The 21564-nt window shown below is 38.5% G+C and overlaps 1 protein-coding gene and 1 gene segment (V, D, J or C); one reads left to right on the top strand and one right to left on the bottom strand.

The window, feature by feature from the left end:
- LOC141556155 (immunoglobulin lambda variable 9-49-like) overlaps positions 1 to 21564 on the top strand; it is a 1090947-nt gene that overhangs the window by 269059 nt on the left and 800324 nt on the right.
- LOC141551546 (vomeronasal type-2 receptor 116-like) lies at positions 15016 to 21087 on the bottom strand. Its single transcript, XM_074283295.1, has 2 exons — positions 20968 to 21087; positions 15016 to 16272 (listed from the first exon to the last, which is right to left on the bottom strand). The coding sequence occupies exons 1-2, from the start codon at positions 21035 to 21037 to the stop codon at positions 15299 to 15301; spliced, it is 1044 nt and encodes a 347-aa protein (XP_074139396.1). The 5' UTR covers positions 21038 to 21087; the 3' UTR covers positions 15016 to 15298.

Genomic DNA, 21564 nt, shown 5'->3' with positions numbered 1-21564 from the left:
ATTCTATCCCTCTAGATAAGGAGGATATGAAAAGATTTGCCTTTTCAGTGCCCAGCGTTAACTTAGCTGAGCCTTATAAAAGATATGAATGGACAGTTTTGCCACAGGGAATGAAAAACAGCCCTACTATGTGTCAAATGTATGTTGCTGCTGCTCTTACTCCAGTAAGAAAAGCATTTCCAAAAGTAATGTTATTACATTACATGGATGATATATTGGGATGTGCACCTGAGGAACAAATGTTAGAAGCATGTCTACAAAAAACCATAGAAACACTAAGGAATTATAAATTGCACATAGCTCCAGAAAAGATTCAAAGACATGCTCCTTTTCAATATTTAGGATATGAAGTATATCCTAAGGTGCTTACAGTACAAAAACTCTCCTTAAGAACAGAGAAGCTAAACACCTTAAATGACTTCCAGAAATTGATAGGAGATATCCAATGGATGCGTCCCGTGCTAGGCTTGACTACCTGTCAATTGCAACCATTATATGACATTTTAAGGGGAGACAGTGCTTTAAATTCACCACGCCAGCTTACAAAAGAAGCTCAAGAGGCTTTGAGACAAGTTGAACTGGCTTTATCCAATGTGGTTGAAAGAGTCACTCAAAAACCCTTGGAAATATCAGTTTTTGCTACACAAGAGGCCCCCACAGCAGTCCTTCATCAAGGAGACAGTGTGATAGAGTGGGTGAACCTCCCAGCACAACCAGAACAAAGCCTTATTCCTTACCCAGTGCTTGTGGCTAGAATTTTATTAAAGGCCATTAAACGAGCAGTACAATTATCTGGGACAAGACCTGATAAGATATATACCTTTTATACTAATGCACAAGTTAATGTGTGCTGCGAAACCATCCCAGAGTGGCAAATTTTATTAGCCATGGCTCCAAATTTTGCACACGGGTCTCCATTAAAGATAACCAGACTGCTGCATAATTGGCAATGGATTCTTGAAGAAAAGGTTTCTAAAGTTCCTCTTAAAGGACCAACTATCTTTACAGATGCATCCAAACATAATATTTGCGCTGTGTATTCTCGTGACTTAACTATAAAGAGAGTAATCAGAACTCCTTTTCAGTCCACTCAGCAGAATGAATTGTATGCAATCATTCTAGCTCTTGCTTATTATCCGGGAGACATAAATATAATATCTGATTCAGCCTATTCAGTAGGTGTGGTTCAAAGAATTGCCACAGCCCAAATAAAATTTGTAGCCTCCAATATATATCAGCTCTTTAAAGAGCTTCAAGAGCAAGTGAGAAAGCATCCAGGTAAGATTTATATTTTGCATGTCCATTCCCATAGTGGACTTCCAGGTCCTATTTTTGATGGTAATTCAAAGGCAGATAGCCTTCTAACCATGCTGGCCAGTACTCCTTTATTTCAAGAAGCACAAGAGTCTCATTCTAAATATCATCAGGCTGCCCGAGCTTTACGTTTGCAGTTTGGAATAACAAGAGAAGAAGCTAGGAGCATAGTAAAAGCCTGTACAGCTTGCCTTCCTTTCCATGCTCCTACACTCCCTCCAGGGAAGAACCCTCGTGGTTTGAGACCTAATGAAATTTGGCAAATGGATGTGACCCATTATAAATCTTTTGGTCGTCTATCTTTTATCCATGTCGTGGTAGACACCTTTTCAGGATTCACATTTGCAATACCAGCAGCAAAAGAGACAGCCCGAGTGGTCACTGAATTCCTTATACAAGCATTTGCAATTATGGGCGTGCCACAAGCAATAAAAACAGACAATGGACCTGCATATACATCTAAACATTTTACACACTTTTGTGCACAGTATAAGATTTTACACACCACGGGCATACCCTTTAATCCTCAAGGGCAGGCAATAGTAGAGAGAAGAAACAGAGATATTAAGACACTCCTCCAAAAACAAAAGAAAGGGGGAGCCACGGGTAACCCTAGAGAACTTCTAAATTTAGTTCTCTATACCATTAATTTTTTAATTTTTGACAAAGATGCACTGGCTCCAGCAGACAGGTTTTATAACTCACCGGAAGGGCAGTGTCCAGTGCGAGCAGCTCCACTGTCTTTAGATAATCGCCAAGTGATGTGGAGAGACCCAGAAAGTGGTGAATGGAAGGGACCAGATAGGTTAACTGCTTGGGGGAGAGGGTTTGCTTGTATCTCTACAGATGGAGAAGGAATCAGATGGGTGCCAACGAGCCGTATTCGCCTTGTCCATCGGAGAGAGACAGAGCAGACCCTTGAAACGAAGGAGAAGACCCAAGAAACATCGGGTGGTTCCGTTGCTGACTGTGCCCACCACTGAAAGAACCTGGCAGTTATGGCGTTTGACCCATGGACATCAAAAACTGTTGGACTTGAAAATCCTCAGGAATCATTGGATTCTCTGAGACATCATAAGACTATTGTAGGACTGAAAGTCCTCAGGAATCATTGGATTCTCTGAGGCATCATAAGACTGTTGCTGGACTTCAAAAACTTGTGGGGATCATTGGATTCCCTAACATATAAAAAGACTGATGTGGGATTTCAAAAACTTGTGGGGATCATTGGATTCCCTAACAGTGAAGCAATGGACAATAGATTGGTTTTGGACTATTTCTTGGTTGCTGAAGAAGGGGTATGTGTGTCTGGTGTCTACATACCCTCCTTCTAGGACTTCTGGAAATCTCTTACAATACCATGTTGATTTATATTGTTTGTTATGTCACTATTTGCATGTACAATTCCTGTTTGTTACACCACATCGAGTCTGCACTGATTGTGGGGAGAGTCACCACTAATAGCCTCTGCGTTATTGCTATGTGCTTGTGTAATAACTCCCATGCTGATGGGTTTGTGCATACTTGTCTCTAATAAGGCCCTTCAATCCAGAAACCCGCTAGCAAATCCCCACTTCTCTTTGGTGCTTCTCATCTCCCTTCCTGAGATGTCAGGGAGGGCGTGATTATCTCCTTTTTAGTGCTTTCATCTCCCCTCCTGAGAAGTCAGGGGGGGCGTGATCACGTCCTTTTTGGGGTTCTCATCTCCCTGAAAGGTCAGGGATGGCGCGACCTCCTGTGGTCTAAAACAAAAGAAAGCGGGAGATGTAAAGGGCTAGAACTGAGCAATGCACTTGGATGGTGAAGCACGTGAGACTAATTGCCAATTGGACGGTTCCCTATTAACTTGTTTAAGGTTGACCCTCCCCAGCTGTTCTGTGCTGACTTGATTGGTGGGACAAAGAGGGGGAAGTGACGTGTGTGGGAGGAGCAAGAAAAACTTGGGTGGTGGAACTCACGCTCACTTGCACTCGTGACCGGGCGTTGGAGGCGAAGGTAAAGATCTAGAATAAAGACGTTTAGTGATCGTGACTCTTGCTGATTTCTGGAAAGATAGAGTTCCAGCAGTTCTCTTTGATAATTTCCTGTAAAATAGAATCTAGGCTCTTTTTTTGGTCATAGTTTTCGGGAAGTCCAATGATCCGCAGATTATCTCTCCTAGATCTATTTTCCAGGTCTATAGATTTTCCCAGTAAGTATTTGACGTTGTTCTCCAACTTCTCATTTTTTTTGTTTTGTTTGACTGATTCTTGGGTTCTCTGTGAATCATTCATTTCTATTTGTTCCATCCTGACTTTTAAGGAGTTATTTTCTTCTTTCACAGTTTTTAGTTCTTTTTGTAAATGCCCAATTTTGTTTTTAAATGAATTATTTTGCTCTATTGAATTTTTTTCCATTTCCCTAATTTTTTTTTTTTTGCGAATTATTTTCTTTTTCCAATTCAGAAATCCTATTTTCTTGGGACTTTTTTATCTTCTCCAATTCAGAAATCCTATTTTCCTGTGATTTTTTTACCTTTTCTAATTCACTAATTTTGTTTCCCTGCATTTCCTGTGAATTCTTTATTTTTTCCAACTCCAATTTCAGAACGTTGTTATTTATCATAGCTTCCCTTTCCTTTCCCCATTTTTCTTCAAACTCTCTTAACTTTTTAATAGTCTCTTCATGGAGAGAGTTATGTGATGGGGGGCAGGAATCATTCCCCTTTAGGTTGTTATCTGCTGATTCTCTGCTGTTAACTTCCTTGAGTTTGTATACCCGCTCTTTCTCTGTGTAGAAGGAATCTATGGTTTTTTGGGGCTTCTTGCTCATACTTAAAAAATCTTTTGGGGTCTGTCCCTGGGGTAGGAAATTATTTATTTATTTCTTTACCAACTTCCTCCCAGACCGGATGGATGCAGTGGCCCCTGTGCCTGAGCTAAGAGAGAGCTCTGGGAGAGAGTTCCCCACCCCCCTCACTGGAAGTGCCCCAGAGGTGACTAGCACTGCTGTGCCCTGAGGGTGCTGTGTTTTAGTGGCTTCCCTGAGGTTGAGACTGAACAGTAAAGGCGACTCAAAGCCTAGCCTATGCGTCCCGTGTGGCGTGGATGTCTGCAGCAGGTGACGTGAAAAGCCCCTGCACTCAAACTGGAAGTGTCTGCCAGGAACCGCATTCCCTAGTTCAAAGGTTCCGCTTCTCTGGGACTTCCGTTCCACAGCCTCCAGCCAGCCGAGCCAGGCACTATGAGTTACCGTCCCACCCACTCTTCAATCTCTTAACTACCCCGAGGCGAAAGCCTGGATTGCCTATGTTGGCCACACCCCCGGACCGGGATCTGCTGAGTCACCCCCAGGATCTGGGAAGATCTAATCTAGTTTTAAATTTTAAAGTGGCTTAGATTTCTCCTCTGAACTGCTGTTTTATAAGCAGAGAAGGGCTAACAGCCTGTGCCAGATTCTTTTATGTCAGTGGATTCTCTGATCCCAGAGCCCTCCCCAGCGCGACCGGCGCAGTGTGCCACTACCCCACCGTCTGCGCTGGCCTCTCTTCTTCCTCCCCTGGGAGCTGACCTTTCCTGCTGAAACTCCAGATTCTCTTCAGCTGGTAAGTTGTGCTTCCAGTCCTTGTGGATTCTATCAATCCAACGCTATTTCTGAGGCTGATTAAATCTAGTTGGTTGTGAGGGAAGAAAGGAGCTTACACAGTGGTGTGTATCTTCTCCACCATCTTGGCTCCGCCCCCAGTTTTACATCTTTTTGAACATAGTTCCAAATTGCTCTCCAAAATGGTTAGATCCATTCACCCTTCCGCCAACAACATTATCAGTATCCCAGTTTTCCCACATCCTCTCCAACATTCATCATTATCTTTTCCTGTCATTTTAGCCAATCTGAGAGGTATGTACAGGTATCTCAGAGTTGTCTCAATTTGTATTTCTCTGATCAATTGTGATTTAGAGCATCTTTTCATATGACTAGAAATAGTTTCAATTTATGCATATGAAAATTGCCTGTTCATATCGTTTGACCATTTATCAATTGAAGAATAGTTTGAATTTTTAAAAAAATTTTTTATTAATTTTATAATTATAATTTTTGACAGTACATATGTATGAGTAATCTTTTTTTTTCTTTACAACATTATCCCTTGTATTAATTTTTCCAAATTTTCCCCTCTCTCCCTCTACTCCCTCCCCTAGATGACAGGCAATCCCATACATTTTACATGTGTTACAGTATAACCTAGATACAATATATGTGCATAATCCAATTTTCTTGTTGCATGGTAAGAATTGGATTCTAAAGGTATAAGTAACCTGGGTAGAAAGACAGTAGTGCAAACAGTTTACATTCAATTCCCAGTGTTCCTTTTCAGAGTGTAGCTGTTTCTGTCCGTCATTGATCAACTGGAAGTGAATTGGATCTTCTTTATGTTGAAGATATCCACTTCCATCAGAATATATCTTCATCCAGTATTGTTGTTGAAGTGTAGAGTGATCTCCTGGTTCTGCTCATTTCACTCAGCATCAGTTCATACAAGTCTCTCCAAACCTCTCTGTATTCCTTCTGTTGGTCATTTCTTACAGAACAATAATATTCCATAACATTTATATACCATAATTTACCCAACCATTCTACAATTGATGGACATCCATTCATTTTCCAGTTTCTAGCCACTACAAAAAGGGCTGCCACAAACATTTTGGCACATACAGGTCCCTTTCCCATCTTTAGTATTTCTTTGGGATATAAGCCCAGTAGAAGTACTGCTGGATCAAAGGGTATGCACAGTTTGATACTTACTGGGCATAGTTCCAAATTGCTCTCCAAATTGGCTGGATACTTTCACAACTCTACCAACAAGGCATCAGTGTCCCAGTTTTCCCACATCCCCTCCAGCATTCATCATTATCTTTTCCTGCTTTCTTAGTCAATCTGGCAGGTGTGTAGTGGTATCTCAGAGTTGTCTTAATTTTGTGGCAGGTGGCTGCCACAAAAATTTTTGCACATGTGGGTCCCTTTCCCTCCTTTAAAATCTCTTTGGGTTATAAGTCCCATAGAAACACTGCTGGAACAAAGGGCATGCACACTGATAACTTTTTGATCCAAATTGCTCTCCAGAATGGTTGGCTCCATTCACAGTGCCACCACAGTAAAATGCAAAGGCAGAGCCCTCGTTACATGTAAGGATGATGTGTCTGGATTCAGTGTGTGTCTGCTTCTGGAAAGGGGGTATAGGTTCCAACCAGATGCCACAGAAAATTACTTGAATCCCTGAACAGATGAGAACAACATATTTGGAAACTCTAGGATGCATGAACATCTGAATTCTGCTCCCTGGTTTTATAATCCTGAAAGACAAAACCAGTAGGATGGTTTTGGCCAAAGTAGAGGAAACAGCCACTGTGAACACAATAGCAAATATATTTGTTGAAGGAGACAGGTGGCAGTGGTAGGATGGCCTATGAAGAGCAAGACAGAGAGGAAACAGAAGGTAAGGGAGATAAGGAGAGTACAGTTGAGATTCTGGTTATTGGCTTTGACTATGGGAGTTTCTTGGAACTTAACAAAGACCCACAGAACCATAGCTGTCAGTAATGAAAAAGAAACAACCACTAAGACCAAAACCATTCCCAAAGGTTCTTTGGCATTTAGGAAGGTTACAAGCTTGGGGAGACAAAGATCTCTCTGCTTATTTGGATATTCATCATCTGGGCATTTCATACACTGCTCTGCATCTGCAGGAGACAAAGAAGGGCTCAATGAAAACTGAAACTTTATCTGGAAAGAGTTGACTGGGGGAGTGTTTGTTTTGATATGAGTAGAGGCAATTTTGTCCAGAAACTTTATCATCACATTTTTATGTTATTGAAATATTTTTGTGTAATTGTTACACTCAATACATCATATGATCCTTGGAATCTGTATTTGTCTAAGTGTAAAGGTCCTGTCATCTCTCAGTTGTAATCCTTCTCTGGGAGGAGATCTGTTTTCTCTGTAAAATCTTTTCCTCTGTGAGCAGGTTTCATAGGAAGCTTCTGGAGCCTCCAGCCAGACTCTCCTTCCAGACCACCATCTAAACTCAATCTCCTAGACTATTCTCCAAGCTCATTGTTTCCTCTTTTATCCTCAAAGAGAATAGGCATGTGAGAACTCTGGGGCTTGTGGGAAAATTGCTTCAACCAATGAATTTGCTCCTTTTAAAGGTTGTGTAAACTCCTTTTCAGAACTCCTTTTAAAGGTGTAAACTCCTTTAAATATGTAAATTCCTCCTCAGAAGTTCAAAGTTCAAAGAAGTTCAAAGGTCCCTTTAAAGACCTGAACCAAAGGTGTGAATTCTGAGCTAGAGAATTGTTTAGATAACCTGAGTTCTCACCTTGTAATCCTAACATCTAAGCCTATGCTTCTAGGGATATCTTTAAATATTTTATAAGATGTTCCACAATTCATTTATAAAAAAGCGGGGAGAAGATAGATTCAAAGTTAATTGATTCATTAATGACAATTTATACATCACAAATAATTTGGAAGGAAATATCATAGCATAACTTTGAATGTTTTAAGAATTCAACGGGGTGGGAGCAGCTAGGTGGCACAGTGGATAGAGCACCAGCCTTGAATTCAGGAGGACCCGAGTTCAAATGTGGTCTCAGACACTTAAGACTTCCTAGCTGTGTGACCTTGGGCAAGTCACTTAAGCTCAGTTTCAGGGGAAAAAAAAAAAAAAAAGAATGAAAAAAAAAAAAGAATTCAGTGAGGTGGGGTGGAGCCAAGATGGTGAGAAATAAAGTCTTTGTCTAAATTCCTCCTGACTTCCCTTAGATTAATACCGGATCAAACCTCTAAACTGGTTTGGAGTGACAGAACCCACAAATATTCGGAGTGTAAAAAATTTCCACCAGAAGATATTTTGGAAGAACTTCAGGAAAGGTCTGCCTCAATGGACCAGGGAAGAGAGTTGGGGGAGATAGCCCAAGGCAGATGACATACCAGGACCTAGGGTGGAGAGGCCTCCATGGCCTGAGGGAATCTACTAGAAGGGTTTTAGCCAAAATAATTTGCATTGACTACTTTGTTCTGATTCAGAAGCCAGTGAGTCAGTTGTAAGATCTCCACAACTACAGAAGGCAAATAGCAAGCTTCTGGACCCCAAAATAATGCAGGACATGGCCATGTCCATCCAGCATGGGAAGGAAGCCAGAAGCACTGGCCCCAGTGCAGTGTGAAGCTACTGTCATCTATAGAGGAAGCTTGGGACAATCTCCCCTTTGCCCTAAAAGCAGACCTCAATCTTTTAAAATAGCCAAAGAAAAGGACTCTGACAATATAGACAGAGACAGAGACAGAGACAGAGAAGAATAGACCTCAAACCCTGAGGATACTAAAGGCAAACCATATCCAGGTGAAACTTCAAAGAGGGATATAAATTGGACACCATCTTGTTAGGCTATCATGCAAGAATTCCAAAAAGATCTTTAAAAGAGTTTGAAGAAAAATGTTGAAACGAAATGAGAGTTTTGCTGGAGTTTGAAAAAGGAAGCACAGAAATTATCTGTAGAAAATGCCTTAAAATAGATTAAATAGATTTATGAAATGGAAAAAGGAGATAACTACTTAAAAATAGATTTGGTAAAGTGGAAAAAGAAATCAACTCCTTTAAAAAAGAACTTGTAAAATTGGGGAAAAAAAGTCCAATGAACAAAAAGCTCATCTAAATGTTCAATTGGCCTAAAAGGCTATCAAGCTGTGCATATCCTTTGATCTGGCAGTATCTCTACTGGGCTTGTATTCCAAAGAGACCATAAAGAGGGAAAGGTACCTATGTGTGCAAAAATGTTTGTGGCAGCCCTTTCTATAATGGCTAGAAACTGGAAACTGAATAAATGCTTATCACTTGGAGAAAGGCTGAATAAATTATAGTATATGAATGTTATGGAATATTGTTTTATAAGAAATGATCAACAGGATTATTTCAGAAAGGCCTGGCGAGATTTACAGGAAGTGATACTTAGTAAAATGAGTAGAAGCAGATCATTGTACATGATAACAGCAAGATAATATGATTATCAACTCTGATGGATGTGGCTCTTTTCAACAATAAAATGATTCAGGCCAGTTCTAATAGACTTGTGATGAAGAAAGCCATCTGCAGTCACAAAGAGGACTGTGGGGCCTGAGTGTGAATCACAACATAATATTTTCATTCCTTTTATTGTTTCTTGATTGCATTTTGTTTTGTTTTCCATTCTTTTCCTTTTTGATCTGATTTTTCATGTGCAGCATGATAGTTATGAAATCATGTATAGAAGAATTGTACATGTTTAACATATATTGTATTACTCGCCATCTTGGGGAGGGGGAGGAGGAAGGAAGGGAAGAAATTTGGAACACAAGATTTTGCAAGAGTGAATGTTGAAAATTATCTATGCATATGTTTTGAAAATAAAAAGCTTTAATAAAAAAAACAATTGGCTAAATGCAAAAGGAGATTCTCACAAGGTAGGGAGTTTGGGGAACCCCCCTTCTGGTGGCACAGAGATCCTTCATAAAGGAATTTATGAACCTAAAAAGGCAGACTCATAAGAAGAAGTTTATTATTGGCACTGGGAAATTAGCTTTTGCTATGCATGAATAAAAAGGCTGAATTCCTTAAAAGCAAGGTCCTGACAGATCAGCAAAATTTCCAGTAGAGGAATCCCGATAGAGAGATATAAAGTCTTAGATGAGGATTAAGAGAGGGTAACACTGAAAGAGAATATCATTCCAGCAGTCAGAGGTTTCCTTGACATAGCATGGCATAGTATAGCATGGCATAACATGACATGGCATGTTAGGCCCTCAGAAAGGAGAGGGTTTAAGATTGGCTCTTCTTATAATAGAAGCCTTGGCTACAAGCCAAGGGCAGTTCCCCATGGGGATTGGTGGGTGAAGTTTGAGCTGGATTTGAATAGAATTGAATGAGTCTCTTTAATTCAATAGGATTGGAATTCTCCAGCTCCTGACTCAACTAGCCCCACCTAGAAAACATAATGAAGCTGTTTATTTTGTTTCCCCTGTATGTGGTCCCACTGACACAGGGTTCAAGGAGAATCTCACCTTCTAGGAGTTTTAGAGAGTTTTGGGGGTCCCTTCATTATTATAGAGAGTTGCAAAAAGAAAAAGATAGCAAAAGTATACTAGTGAGATATATCAACATCACTCTATCAGACCTAGAAAAATCAAATCACAAAAGAAATTAGAAAGAAATTAAGGAAGTAAATAGCATTTTAGAAAAGTTGGATATGACAAACCTTTGGAGAAAATTTAATGGGGAGAGAAAAGAAAATACATTTTTTTTCAATGTTACATGGAATCTACACAAAAATCGGCCTTGTTTTAGGGGGATACAAACCTCAAAATCAAATGCATAAAGATAGAATAAGTAAATGCACCTCTTTTTCATGAAATAAAAATTACAGTAATAAAGGGCAAAGGAAAAAATAGACCAAAGTTAATAGGAAACTAAATAATCTAAACCTAAATAATCTAGCAGTAGGTCAAACAACAAATCATAGACACAACTGATAAATTTATCCAAGAGAATGACAATAATAAGACCACATCACAAAATTTATGGAATGCCACAAAAGTTCTTAGGGAAAATTTTGTACCTCTAGATGCTTCTTTGAATAAAACTGAAGAGAAGATCAATCTAATGTGCAACTAAAAAGCTAGAAAAAGAACACATTAAATCCCTCAATTAAATACCAAATTTGAAATTCTGAAAATAAGAGGGGAGATTAATAAAATTGAAAGAAAAATGTTAAAATAATAAATAAAACTAAGAGTTACTTTGATGAAAAAAATAAACAAAACAAATAAACTTTTAGTTAATGTGATTAGAAAAAGGAAAGAAAAAAATCAAACTGCTAGTATCAAAAATGAAAAGGGTGTACTTTCCACTAATAAAGAGAAAATTAGAGCAATAATTAGGAGCTATGATACACCATGATTAAGTAGGGTTTATACCAGGAATGCAGGGCTAGTGCAATATTGAGAAAATTATTAGCATAATGGACTATAACCAATAACCAAACTAGCAAAAATCCTGATTATCTCAATAGATGCAGAAAAAGCATTTGACAAAATTCAACACCCATTCCTATTAAAAACATTTGAGAACATAGGAATAAATGGAGTTTTTATTAAAACAATCAGTAGCTTCTATTTAAAACCATTAGTAAGCATCACATGTAATGAAGATAAATTAGAACCATTCCCATTAAGATCAGATGTAACAAAGTTGCCTACTATCACCATTATTATCCAATAATGTATTAGAAATGTTAGCTTTACTACTGGTCTTATATCCAAAGGAAATACTAAAGAAGGGAAACAGACCTGTATGTGCCAAAATGTTTGTGGCAGCCCTTTTTGTAGTGGCTAGAAACTGGAAATTGAATCGATATCCATCAATTGGAGAATGGTTGGGTAAATTCTAGTATATGAATGTTATGGAATACTATTGTTCTGTAAGAAATGACCAACAGGAGGAATACAGAGAGACTTGGAGAGACTTATATCAACTGATGCTAAATGAAATGAGCAGAACTAGGAGATCATTATACACTTCAACAATGATACTGTATGAGGATGTATTCTGATGAAAGTGGATATCTTCAATATAGAGAAGAGCTAATCCAATTCCAATTGATCAATGATGGACAGAATCAGCTACACCCAGAAAAGGAACACTGGGAAATGAGTGTAAACTGTGAGCATTTTGTCTTTTGTTTTTCTTCCCAGATTATTTTTACCTTCCGAATACAATTCTTCCTTTGCAACAACAACAACAACAAAATTCGGTTCTGCACATATGTATTGTGCCAAGCATATACTATAAGATATTTAATATGTATGGGAATGCCTGCCATCTAGGGGAGGGGGTGGAGGGAAGGAGGGGAAAAATTCAGAACAGAAGGGAGTACAAGGGATAATGTTGTAAAAAAATAAAATAAAATTACCTATGCATATGTACTGTCCAAAAAAAATGTTATAATTATAAAATTAAAAAAAAAAAAGAAAGAAACGTTAGCTTTGGCAATAAGAGAAGAAAAAGAAATTATAGTAAATTAGAGTAGGTAATGAGGAAACCAAATTATCACTCTTTGCAGATGACATGATCATATATTTAGAGAATCCTAGAAAATTAACTAAAAATTTACTAGAAGGGCAGTTAGTTGGTGTAGTGAATAGAGCATCAACCCTGAAGTCAGGAGGACCTGAGTTCAAATCTGGCCTCAGCCATTTAGCAAATTCTGTCTGTATGACCCTAGGCAAGTCATTTAACCCCAGTTGCCTCAGGATAAAAAAAAACAAACAAAAAACAAAAACCTACTAGAAACAATTCACAGCTACAGTAAACTTGTAGGATACAAAATCCACATAAATCATCAGCATTTCTATGTGTTACCAGCAAAATGCAGCAAGAGATACAAAGAGGAATTTCATTTAAAATGTAGATAATGTAAATGTAGATAATATAAAATATTTGGGAGTCTACTTACTAAGACAAAGTCAAGAACTATATGAACACAATTGCAAAACACTTTCCACACAAATAAAATCAAATCTAAACAACTGGAAGAATATCAAGTGCTCAAGGATAGGCCAAGCTAAGATAATAAAAATGATCATCCAACTTAAATTAATTAGTGCCCAGCCAATCAATCTCCCAAGAAATTACTTTGCAGAGCTAGAAAAAATATTAACCAAGTTCACCTGGAAGAAGAGAAAGTCAAGAATTTTAAAGAAATTCATTAAAAATATGCAAATGAAGATGGCTAGCTGTATCAGACATAAAACTAAATAGTATTTGTTGAACTCCCAAATCCCAGGTTTTGCAATAAGAACTCACTATGTGACAGAAATCACTGGGATAATTGGAAATTAGAATGGCAGAAACTAGGCATTGATGCCTATCTAATACTTTATACCAAGAGGCTCATTAATTAGAGATAAAGATTGATGATATAAGCAAAGTAGAAGAATAAAGGACAGAGTACCTCTCTTTACTGTGGAGACAGAAGGAATTTGTGGAGGAGGAGATGAAAGACAATGAGTGAATCTTACACTCATCAGAACTGACTCAAAGAGGAAATATCATAAACACTCAATATTTCTATTGAAAACAAGGCTATTTTTGAAGTTTGAATTGAATCTGAGTCTCCCTCTCCTATGCTCACTTCAAATTGTGTTTGTCCCATTCTAACAGAATTTTAGCTCTGTAATACAAAGCTCTGTCACACAAAGCTTGAAATGTGAAAGCCATGTGCCTGAATGAAGAACCAGCTAAAATGAAATGTTGCCAAAGTAGCTCTTCAGAGCCTTCCCCTAATTAACATTGTTGATGGTCTGGAGTTGCTTAATAGGGAAACGTATTCACCAAAGGATTTTCTTTTTAGGCCCCTGTTCATTCCCCCCTAGTTGGGTCTGCCCATTTGTGTTGCACTGATAAAAAGGACACGGGTCACATGTAATGCAAATAAGCAATCTGTTTATTCATTGGAAGGACAAGATTTTTGTCCATCTAGTGTATAAATAGCTGTGGAAGTTATGTTTCTTGTTCATCCTGGCTGAATACATATTTTATACCAATTTATTGTTTTTCTTAGTCATGAGGTCTGCACATACATTAAATTTTTAGCTATGTTTAGGTGATGAATGAACATGTTTTCCTAGGTACTTGCTTCCCTAAAGTTCTGGTCTGTAATAGTTCACCTTCCACATCTACCCTCCACTTGTATGTACCTATATGTACAAAAACATTTATAGTATCTCGTTTATTAGGACAAAGAATTGGAAATTGAGGGGATGCCTAATTATTAACTGCAGAATGGATGAATGAATTGTTGTACACAATCATGACAGGGCACTATTATGATGCTATAAGAATGATGAGCAAGACATTTTCAGAAAAACTTGTAAAGCTAATCATGGGCTCATGCAAGTGAAATGTACTGTGTACAACACAATAGCAATCTATTGCTAGTGGGATAGTCAATTGCAAATGACTGCTATTTTCAGCAAAACAATGATCAAGACTATTCTGAAGGTCATATGATGAAAAGTGCTATCTAGACCCAGAAAAATTACTGAGTGCTTCTGAATATGTTTAGAAATATGTTTTCTTTAAACTTTATTTTAATGAGTTTTCTTTTTTGGGGGGGAAAGATATAGGTTTCTTTCTCAACATGACATTTAAAGAAATGTTTTGTTCCTTCTTAATGGAATAGGGGATGGCAAACAAAAAAGAGGAAGTGGAACTCAAAGTTTTAAGAGCAAATGTAAAAAAATTGTTTTAGATATAAAATAAACGTATTAAATTTTTTTTAAAAAGAAAAATTCTTTAACACTTCCTAGCTGACTTACCCTGGACAAGTCAGTTAACCCCAGCCTCAGGGAAAAAAAAAATTAAAAAAAAAAAAAAAAAGAAAGAAAAAGAAAAATTCTTGCCTCTTGACTAGCCTGTATTCTTGATCTGTTTTGGGGTATTTTTGTATAATGTCAGAAGGACTGATGAGGTTTAGATATGGGGTACCCAAATGAAATTAGGGTTACTGGCAGTCAGGGAGTTAAATAAGGTCTAAATGAGGTCTAGTAGCAGCACAAGGGTAGGGAGTTCTCAGGTTCCTTTCTAGTGGCAAAGAGTCCCCTGTAAAGGAATTTACAGACCTGAAAACCTAGATTGATAATAGAGGTTTATTATGGGGATTGGAAGTAAGGTTAAAGTCTAGTCTGGTTAAGGAAATAGATGAGAGTAAAGAGAAGAGACAGAGGCTCCTTGGGATACCAAGCTAGGCATAGATGGCATGTTTGGAACCTCTGCAAAGAGAAGGTTTTAGTTTGGCTCTTTTATAATAGGGGGTTTTGACTATAAGCTAAAGGGGGCTCGATGGTGGGGTCCCAGGTTGGCCCCTTGCTGGGCTTCAGCTAGAGTTAGAATTTGAATTGAATTCCATGGGTTTCAGGACTGAGCCAGCCCCACCCAAAAATGAAACTGTTTGTGCTTGGGGTGGAGTCCCCTCACTGAGACAGTAGAAGAAGGTTTTCTCCTTGAAGGATTTTTCAGAGTTTTGGGATCTCTCTTCAGGATCACATAGCATTTGGGAATAAAAATGAAGCCTAGTAACCCAGCACTGGAGGCCAAGATGGAGAAGATCTCCACAATCACCATGGCCTTCCCTTTGGAGCTATGATATGTTGGGAGGAAAGAGACCCAGACACTGCAAAACACCAGCATGCTGAAAGTGATGAACTTGGCTTCATTGAAGGCATCTGGCAGGTTCCTGGCCAGAAAGGCTATGGTGAAGCTGCCCAGGGCCAGAAAGCTCATGTAGCCCAAGACGCAGTAAAATGCAAAGGCAGAGCCCTCATTACATGTGAGGATGATGTGCCTGGATTCAGAGCTTGTGTCTGCTTCTGGAAAGGGGGGATAGGTCCCCAACCAGATGGCACAGAAAACCACTTGAATTGTGGAGCAGATGAGAACAACATAGTAGGGCACTCTAGAATCAATGAATATCTGCATCCTGCTCCCTGGCCCTGTGACCCTGAAAGCCAGAACCACTATGATGGTTTTGGCCAAAATGGAGGAAACAACCACCGTAAATGCAATTGCAAATACTGTTTGTTGGAGAAGGCAGGTAGCCATGGTGGGACGGCCTATGAAGAGCAAGGAGCAGAGGAAGCAGAAGATAAGGGAGGTGAGGAGCATATAACTGATGTTCCTGTTACTGGCTTTGACTATGGGAGTATGTTGGAATTTCACAAAGATCCACAGAACTAGCACCGTCAGTAAAGAGAATGAAACAGCCACAATGGTGAAGGCCATCCCCCAAGTTTCTTCCACATCCAGAAAGGTCACAGTCTTGGGGAGGCAGTGATCTCTCTGCTTATTTGGATATTCAGTCTCTGGGCACTTCACACACTGATTTGCATCTGCAGGAGACAAAACAAGTGCTTAAATTTAAATGCTTTAAATTATCTTCATTCCAATATTTAGGAAAAAATCAGGAGAGTACAACAATTCCTTCTTCCTCAACAGAATATAAAATACCCATCCCTCTTTCTTGAGTGACAAAGTCACTGGTAAGTTACATGACATACAGAGCTAGACAGACTCTGTTTATACCTTTTGCCACTGGTTAGGTTTAAATCATATTGATTTTCTGGATTTCTTTTACTTATCTGATAGTACCTATTCCCTTTTAATTTAATCACTTAATACAGTATGTTTAGAGAGTAGAGCATTTTTAGTATCAAATGTCAAGATAACTTCTTTGTGTTGTGTTGTTCAATAACTTTAGTTGGAGATTTGCCTAAATGAATCCTTCTTCATCTTTCCAGCTCCAAGTTTAAACCTTTTCACAAATAATTTATATGCATTTTATACATTTTGGTAGATGCATATACTCTTTAAATTATTTTATCCTCCATTTGTGTGGAAACTCCCCAAATATAGATATCACTTCCTTTTAATCTTTCTGTTCCCATTATTTATGACCAAATCCTTCATATACTAAGTGATTAATGATTGATGACATTAAATAGCTGACGAATTTTCTCATAGGAAAACTTTTTTTTTTTAATTTGTAAATGTCTCTCTTGTTAATCACTTTTGTACATCATCGTTTTCCTATCAATGAAATGGAAGTCATTTCCTTCTCCTCTTCCTCCTCCTCCTCCTCTCCTCCTCCTCCTCCTCTTCCTCCTCCTCTTCCTCCTCTTCCTCCTCCTCTTCCTTCTCCTCTTCCTCCTCCTTCTCCTCCTCCTCTTCCTCCTCTTCCTCCTCCTCCTCCTCCTCCTCCTCCTCCTCCTCCTCCTCCTCCTCCTCCTCCTTCTTCTTCTTCTTCTTCTTCTTCTTCTTCTTCTTCTTCTTCTTCTTCTTCTTCTTCTTCTTCTTCTTCTTCTTCTTCTTCTTCTTCTTCTTCTTTTCTCTATTTCTCCTTCTCTCTCCTTCTTCCCTCCCTTCTTTCTAAATGGCTTTTATTTCCCACAACTAAGTAAATCTTTTCCAGGGAAAGGAGGAAGTAATTCTTTCTCTACTGGTCTACATTTTCAGAATAATTGGAAGGATCAAATGAGTAAGAAGATAAGTAGTACAAAATTGAACCTTATGTAAATGTATGGTTGTTATAATTTTTATTGCCATCATCCTCAATACTAACTTAAAAAGCTATATTCATTGCAATGGAAAAACCCATATAATCCCATATCAATGCAGCAGATGTGATTATTGGGTAGTGTGAACTTTGAACTTCTAGGATGTTTTTATAGAATGAGCCTTTTCTCTGTTTTCTTCTTTTCCCTACTCTTAGCTTGAAAGCAACTGGAAAGCCAGGATAAATAAAAGGCCATTGGATGAGTCATGGGCAGCATCAAGCCTTCTCCCAAGATATAATGCCATTTTGATTCCATAAGGACAGTGATCAGGTGGATATTTACCCAACCTAACTATATCCTATTACTCAATTTCTTCAGGTGATTTATTTTCTGTGGCCTCTCCAAGTGCAGTATGACATAGGAAATAGAGAACTGATGGCAAAACAGGATATACATACTCTTGTCATATTGTGAAAGTCACTTAACTCCTCAATGTTCTGGTAATCTCTCAGAAAATAAGAAATAGCTAAATTGTTGAACTTCATAAGTAGAGTTTTTTCCTAATCTAGGAGTTTCCTTTAGTGCTGAAGTTAGAGATTCAGTCCCAGCACTATCATTAACTTTTATTATGCTGATTAATGTATCCATAAATAAAAGCCTATTGCTTTAAGCATTCCTAGCTAGGTTGATTCTCTGTTTCCTTACAGGATGTAGACAATCATTTAAATAATGAGATAGAGAGAATATTGGATTATTAATCAGCAGAGGGAGTAAATAACATTCAGATGCCTCTATGGAGCTTGAAGAATCATGTAAATGCTATGGGTTTTATGTGGGAAATCAAGTTTGTGGAAATCAAATGTGATTCTCCGAAGATACTGATAGGTTTCAGCCCTGAATCAGTTATGAGCCAATGTTTCAGATGAAACCAGATCCATAAGTTAGAGAAAGGTGTAAAATGTTTAAGTTATTTTTCATTCCCTCCACAAAACAACCTCCATAACCATTATACTTAATATTAAAGTCAGCCATTGAAACATTCATCCCCTCATTCTCCATCTGCACCATCAACATCCTGACTTGGCTGCTTTCAAAGTTCCTTTCCATGTTCTTCTTTTAATGGCTTTCATTGGTTATATGGGAGGAAAAATCTTTTCAAACCCACTATGTGCATTTCAATTGATTTTGACTAATTTTCAGTTTCATTTCTTTATATATATATTTTTTGCTGAAGTAAAATAAGAATGATTGTTTAAGAATCAGACTTCCAACAGTGCCATTTTTAAACTAAGAGTAATGGGGTATAATAGTCTATAAAGAAATGAAATTGAAAATGAGTCCAATTTGTAATAAAGCCAAACTAGAAAGCAGGACCAATGTTTTCTTTGATGAGGTCCCCTTACAAAGCCTCCTTGTTCTCAGATATAAGTAGGTATTCAGACTGATTTGTTTGTGGGCCAACATTCAGAAATTCTAAAACCTAATCTTATTCATTCTTGGAAATGTACAGCAGTAGAGAAAGAGTTACTTGCACCTTATCCTGGAGTAAAGGTTTGCTTAGTTGTGGAAGGAGAAAGCCATTTAAAAAGAAGTGAGAGAAGAAGGAGAAGGAGAAGGAGAAGGAGAAAGAGGAGGAGGAGGAGGAAGAGGAGGAGGAGGAGGAGGAGGAGGAGGAGGAGGAGGAGGAGGAGGAAGAAGAGAGGAGGAGGAGGAGGAGGAGGAGGAGGAGGAGGAGGAGGAGGAGGAGGAGAAGGAGAAGGAGAAGGAGGAGAAGGAGAAGGAGAAGGAGAAGGAGAAGGAGAAGGAGAAGGAGAAGGAGAAGGAGAAGGAGAAGGAGAAGGAGAAGGAGAAGGAGAAGGAGAAGGAGAAGGAGAAGGAGAAGAAGAAGAAGGAGAAGAAGAAGGAGAAGAAGAAGAAGAAGAAGAAGAAGAAGAAGAAGAAGAAGAAGAAGAAGAAGAAGAAGAAGAAGAAGAAGAAGAAGAAGAAGAAGAAGAAGAAGAAGAAGAAGAAGAAGAAGAAGAAGAAGAAGGAGGAGGAGGAGGAGGAGGAGGAGGAGGAGGAGGAGGAGGAAGAGGAGGAGGAGGAGGAGGAGGAGGAGGAGGAGGAGGAGGAAGAAGAAGAGGAGGAGGAAGAAGAGGAAGAAGAAGAGGAAGAAGAAGAACAAGAAGAACAAGAACAAGAACAAAAAGAACAAGAAGAACAAGAACGAGGAGGAGGAGGAGGAAGAAGAAGAGGAAGAAGAGGAGGAAGAGGAGGAGGAGGAGGAGGGGGGAGGAGGAGGAAGAAGAGGAGGAGGAGGTTGAATGAAGGGAGGGAGAGAGGAGTTTGTGCAAGAAATAGAAGGGGAGAAACAGATAACCAGATGCATTTGTCAGAAGTAGGAAAAAAGAGAGATAGAAGGAAATGGTGAGACAGAGACAGAGTGAGACAAAGACATTGAGAGGGAGAAGGCAAAAGAAAAGAAAGCTACCTGATGGGGAGTTGTAACACACTGGCTGCTAAGGGATACCCCCTTTTTAGATCAGAAAGAAGACAGCGAAGATTTAGCTTCTCTCCTCCCTTTTCTTCATTTCTGTATTTGTCAAACGCCTTGTTACTGATTTTACCTTACTTAAGCTAACTCTCAAAGAGTACATAATTTGGTCTCCTTCAGCACAAATCAAATCATCCAAGTACTTTTGACTCATACCACAGCCTCAAGAACTCTGATGTTGGAGGGAGAATAATACTAAGAAAACATAACAGCCTAGGTAGAGTAAAGGGGTAGTAGCTTATTCATCTATTAAATATCTAACCCTAACACCTCCCGACTCTATCATGAAGGCAATTCCTTTCATTGATTTTTGCAACTTGATGCCAGACTAAAAACCTCACCTTAATTCATTCAAATTTAATATCACTCTACCGAGAATTATAGCACTCATTTCAATGAGTTTTCCTTAGAAAAAAGTTCCTAGAACTTAGAAAAGTTCTTGGGAGAATCTCCCCCAGCTTTTTCTTTTTTTTTTTTGGGGGGGGGGGACTAGATTAGCAATGGAATCTTGTAATGAACAATTTTATGTCTTGTGGAAAATTTTGGTTCCAACACAGGAGAAAAAATCCATCTGTGTGTATGTGTGTGTGTGTGTGTGTTTTCTCTCTTTCATTTATAAATGTAGATAAGTACACATAAATAGATGCACTCATATTTACATGTATGTATGTACACCTATACATATATGTGTACAGCCACACATGTTATTCTTAATCTTTAGCTATAGTCATATCCACACACACTCTCTAGAAGACAAGTGATTGTTGTTCAAGAAACGAGTGAATAATTTTTCTTCTATAGATCCTCCTTCTCACTGGATAAAATATGCCATGTCCTGGGGACTTATATCTGGATATTCTTCTGGTCTTCCTCAGTATCATACAATTTCTTATTGAGTCCTTGACATTCCTGGTGTTTCAGAAAAATTTAGAAGAATGTTGTCTTTCTTATGTTATCTCTCTATGGTTATGAGAAGAGAATTCCCTGATGAAACTCACCCATCTGACTGGAGATTTCCCCTTCTGAGCATGGGGAGCAGTTATAGCAGCAGGGAGCCTTCCCCTCCATAGGGGACTTCCTGAATCCAGCCTGACAAGTTTCACTGCAGACTGCAGAGGGAACCTAAGATAGTGACAGGAGAGTGGGATACACAATTTTAACAGAGAATTATTGACCTTATTTTCTATGTAAACCTTGCTTCTATAACCACTCCCAAAGACAGATAAGTAGGAGTGTAGATAAAATTTTGAGCTTGTAGTCAGCAAGAGATGAATTGAAATCTAGCATCTCATATTTCTTGTGTGGTCCTGGACAAGTTACTTTTTCTCTGTATGCCTCAGTTTACTAACATTTAAAATGGGACTTATAATGCTTTCCTGGAAATAAGTATCTCCCTATTGGTAGGATCAAATGATATATTTATAGCACATATAAAATACAAACTGAGAGTATAATGGATTGAATATTAGAATCTGACACTATGTTGTTTCTTAGAAACAACCTAATTTGTTATTTACAAGAAACACATTTCAAATGAGAGATTAAAATTAAAAATGAGAGTTAAGATAAGGGGCTAAAGCAGATGTTACTCTGCT

The sequence above is a fragment of the Sminthopsis crassicaudata genome, chromosome 1 (assembly GCF_048593235.1).
Source record: "Sminthopsis crassicaudata isolate SCR6 chromosome 1, ASM4859323v1, whole genome shotgun sequence".
Lineage (NCBI taxonomy): Eukaryota > Metazoa > Chordata > Mammalia > Dasyuromorphia > Dasyuridae > Sminthopsis > Sminthopsis crassicaudata.
Note: the sequence above shows the minus strand (reverse complement) of the source record. Positions and strands in the feature narration are given on the sequence as shown.